This window comes from Callorhinus ursinus, unplaced genomic scaffold (assembly GCF_003265705.2).
Source record: "Callorhinus ursinus isolate GAN/ISIS: 27379988/994484 unplaced genomic scaffold, GSC_fseal_2.0 scaffold34, whole genome shotgun sequence".
Classification (NCBI taxonomy): Eukaryota; Metazoa; Chordata; class Mammalia; order Carnivora; family Otariidae; genus Callorhinus; species Callorhinus ursinus.
The window spans coordinates 15,129,068-15,133,633 of NW_027397096.1; the positions used below are offsets into that span (position 1 = coordinate 15,129,068).

Consider the following 4,566-nt stretch of genomic DNA (forward strand, 5'->3'; position numbering starts at 1 on the left):
GAAGAGAAGAAAAGAAAAGAAAGAAACCATAAAACTGAGACCACATCCAACAGCACCGTATCCCAACCTCTGGAGGCAATTCCCAGCCATATCAGCAGTGTTTGTAAACGTGGCTGTAATTAATATTTCAAAGTTCTTCCTCACTCTCCCCAGATTTCTGGAGGGCCTCCCTGCACACCCACCCTTTGTGGATATGAGTCACCCTCCCCTGGAACCAGAAAACAAAGGCAGCAAATACAGGGGTGGTTACATACAATAATACTGCTGGGCTAAACAAGAGAGAGATTGGAGGACACATTTGCAGAGTAGAATGATTGGATATTTCTGCCTGTCTTTTACATTTTTTTAGGATTTCCATTTTCCTTGTTAAAGTGCAGCAAGAACTTGGAGTCACTTAGAGGAAATCTGAATGTAAAGTCCTTCTAGATGATAATTTTCTTCCTGTCATTCATAGTTATCTCAACCAAATGTAAGTTAAATAATTTTTTAAAAAGCAACTCTCCCTTATTGAGAAATTCCAAAGCATACAATTTGAGTTTTTTTTTCTTCTATTTCCCTTATTTTGTTAAAAATTAACAGACTTGAGGGACACCTGGGTGGCTCAGTCGGTTAAACGGCTGCCTTCGGCTCAGGTCATGATCCCGGGGTCCTGGGATGGAGTCCCATGTCGGGCTCTCTGCTCGGTGGGGAGCCTGCTTCTCCCTCTGCCTCTCCCCCTGACTGTACTCGCTCTCGCTCTCTCTCTCTCTGACAAATAAATAAATAAAATCTTTAAAAAAAATGAAAACATTAAAAATTAACAGACTTGATTTTTTTTTTTAGAGCAGTTTTAGATTTATAGAAAAATTGTGTGGAAAGTACAGAGAGTTCCCATATGTCCCCTCACCCAAGTACACACGTTTCCCTATTATTAACATCTTGCATTGGTGTGGTATATTTGCTACAATTAATGAATCAACATTGATACATTATTTTTTTTTGAACATAACCTCATGATTTTTGTCTTCGTAATATTAACAAAATATGAAGCTTAGAACTGGATCACTTGGCCCTTTCTCTTCTTATCTCCTCCCAGTTCAAAATGCTTGCATCTCTTAATAGCCAGCATTCTCTTAGATCTGCAATTGGGCTCAACACATTCAAGCCTCAGCACAATCTTCTTTGTAGTTTTAGCCTTTTTCCGGAAAATCGGCTTAGTCTGCCCGCCATAGCCACTCTGCTTCCTGTCATAACGCCGCTTTCCCTGGGCATAAAGAGAATCTTTGCCCTTCTTGTACTGTGTCACTTTGTGGGGCTGGTGCTTGCCACACTTCTTGCAGAAAGTCCGGCGGGTTTTAGGAACGTTCACCATGTTTGCGAGAGAGCTATCGGCAGGGAAAGTTGATACATTATTATTAACTAAGACCCACAGTTTACCTTAAGCCTCATTCCCTGCGTTATATAGTTCTATACGTTTTTTTTAAAAGATTTTATTTATTTATTTGAGAGAGAGAGACAGAGAGAGAGAGCATGAGCAGGGCGGGGAGGGGCAAAGGGAGAGGGAGAAGCAGGCTCCCCGCTCAGCTGGGAGCCCAATGTGGGGCTCGATCCCAGGACCCGAGATCACGACCTGAGCTGAAGGCAGATGCTTAACCGGCTGAGCCATCCAGGCGCCCTTATAGTTCTAGAGGTTTTGACAAATGTATAACATCATTCACAGTATCAAAATAGTTTCAGTGCTCTAAAATCCCCTGTGTTCCACTTATTCATTCCTCCCTTCCATCCCTCCTCTCTGGCCCCTGGCAACCACTATTTTCCAGAATGTCATATAGTTAAAATCATACCGTGTATATGTCGCCTTTTCAGACTGGCTTCTTTCACTTAGAAATACACATTTAAGTTTCCTCTATGTCTTTTCCTGGCTTGGTGGCTCATTTCTCCATCCCCCTCCCCCCCACCCAAGCTTTATTAAGAAATAATTGACACATAACATTGTGTAATTTTAAGGTATAAAACATACTGACTGCATACATTTATAAATTGCAAAATGATTACACCATAGTATTAACTACCACCCTCATCCCATCACATAATTACCACTTCTTTTTTGTAGTGAGAATATTTAAGATCTACTCTCTTAGCAACATTCAAGTATATGTGTTGCGGGATCATTGAGCGTGATGGTCAAGAAAGAATTCTTGAGACGTTTTATGGTGCAACTTAGTAAGTTTAAGTAGCACGGGGGCAGGACCCGTGGGCTGAAACAGCAGTACTTTTCGCTGTATGAAGTCGGTGACCAGATGTTAGTGCCCAAGGGGAAAGGGATGTGCAGGGAGTATTAGATCATAAATGTCTTCAAATTTCTACTAAAACTACTTTCTCAAGGTTTCTCTGGTGCTTATTATTTAGTTCGATATTAACTATAGGTAAGATGTACAGGCAGATCATGAGACCCTTTAAGAATGCAGCAACCAGCACGTATTTGATCCTTATCAAAACTATGCAGGCTTTAGGCCAGCCTTCTGGGCTAGAGGTGAACATTTTTCTGCTTCTATCCCTCATCATTTCTCCCCTGACCAATTTTCAGTCCTTAAATCTTTAAGGTTGGGGCGCCTGGGTGGCTCAGTCGTTAAGCACCTGCCTTTGGCTCAGGTTGTGATCCCAGGGTCCTGGGATCAAGCCCCACATCGGGCTCCCTGCTCAGCGGGGAGTCTGCTTCTCCCTCTCCCACTCCCCCTGCTTGTGTTCCCTCTCTCGCTGTCTTTCTCTGTCAAATAAATAAATAAAAAATCTTAAAAAAAATATTTAAGCTTGTTGAAGGACAAAGCGCTCATTTCCTATAACTTCTTCAAGCTGGTGGAGTTGGAAAGAAATTCCTACCTATGGGCCAAAATTGGTCACTGTCTGTCCTTACAAGTAACTATAACGGATGGCCATTGCTGTAGAGTCCAGAGGAGACATCAGGGTGAATTTGTTTAGAGTAGTAAGGGCCATCTGTTGGCTGGGCAAAGGAGCCAGGAACTGCTTGCATGTATCTCAACAAGAGGAGAGAACAAAGCGAAAGAGACAACACATTAGGATTATTACAGTGATGAAAATAAGAAGAGTAATAAGAGCCTTTAGTGTAGACCATAGTCCACCTCCTGACCAGGAATGTGACCAATCATTAAGTGACAATGTGAGGCCTTTACGAGCACCCATTTGATTATTCATATCAGGAAGTAACCCTGTTATATTTTTGTCATCATCTGGAATGTAGACACAGTATTCTGCTCTAATAATGGCACATATTCCTCCTTGTACTGCTGTGAAGACATCTACTACCATTTTATTTTGTAACTGCTTTACTCAGTTGGGTCATTTTATTATTTAATAATATAATGCTATTTTGAGAGCCATTTAAGGCCTTAATTGTGTATTTATCAAGGGCCTCCATGTGCCATATAACACCTTACAGACCTACTGATGGAAGAAAAATAGATGTCAGATGGTCATACCCATGGAATGCAGACCTTGTCCATCATTGTTTTAGATATGGAAGATTAGCTGGACTTACGATAGTCTTATTGCTACAGCCATGTGTCCAGGCATAATCTACACAGTACATCTTCCATTCCAGCCTGGTGGCAGCCATGGCCATTAAGTTGACCCACATAACCACTGTATTCCTTTAGGGGCTAGCCATCTGATATCTGGTCACCTTGTCCAGTCAGTAGCAAACCAAATGTTTGCCTTAAAATAATGGTATGGTCACAGGCTTCTGCAGGGAGCCATGCCATTTGGCAAGTATTATTGGACCATGAATCAAGGGTATGGTTTTTCTGTTCCAAGCATAAAAGGATCTTTTGGCTTAGGTGTCCTACTGTGTGAGTAGGCCACATATATCCATCCTATATCTGATATAATCCTTCCTGAGTATATCGATAGGAAGGATTAGGTAGTCGGGGAATCTGTTGTCAGGAGCCTATCTGTGGATCGGCATATTCAGTTGAAATTCTGATACTTTGAGAATAAGAGAAAGGTCTCTTATGGCCTGGACAGTGCCATGTAACATTTGCCATGTAACATAGGCCAGCAAGAAACATCTTTTTACTGATAGAAATATCCTTATATGTGCTGGTATTAGGATGATGTATCCTACTGGAAACATATTGATGTAAATAATGCCGATCTGTACCTTGTCACGTAGGTGACCACAACCAAGAGAGGCTTGAAGTGTTTGATATGGGCAGTAAGCCACAAATCCAGCACGAAGATTGGTTTTGGAGCTCAGAGTAATGCTGTGCCCATTGTAAAAAAGAGTTACCATTTAGGTATGGTTTGTAGACAGCAAGCAGAAGAAAAAAGACCTTCATTTTTTCTTATTGTTTGAAGAAGAGTTTGAGGTCTTCCACTGGTTCACAGAATATGAGGGCACACTGTCCAGTTTGTTGTCAGCTTGTATTGAAGGGGGGGTATAAGTTTAATTCTGGAAATATGAGCCCATGTCAAGTGGTCTTCTAGTTTTACCACAGTGGGAGTGCTTAATATGACCCTATAAGGTCCTTTCCATTTAGGAATTAGTTCTCCAGAGTTGTTTGCCTTCCA

General features: G+C 41.5%; 1 protein-coding gene across 1 annotated transcript; it reads right to left on the reverse strand.

Moving 5' to 3' along the window:
* Nucleotides 1-1,002: 1,002 nt before the first annotated feature.
* Nucleotides 1,003-1,363, reverse strand: LOC112808289 (large ribosomal subunit protein eL42). The gene has a single exon (XM_025851322.2). The coding sequence runs from the start codon at nt 1,349-1,351 to the stop codon at nt 1,031-1,033; it is 321 nt and encodes a 106-aa protein (XP_025707107.1). The 5' UTR covers nt 1,352-1,363; the 3' UTR covers nt 1,003-1,030.
* Between the last annotated feature and the right edge of the window lie 3,203 nt (nt 1,364-4,566).

Excerpts from the sequence above, each read along its gene's own strand:
- LOC112808289 (XM_025851322.2), bottom strand. The coding sequence starts at position 1,351 with ATGGTGAACGTTCCTAAAACCCGCCGGACTTTCTGCAAGAAGTGTGGC.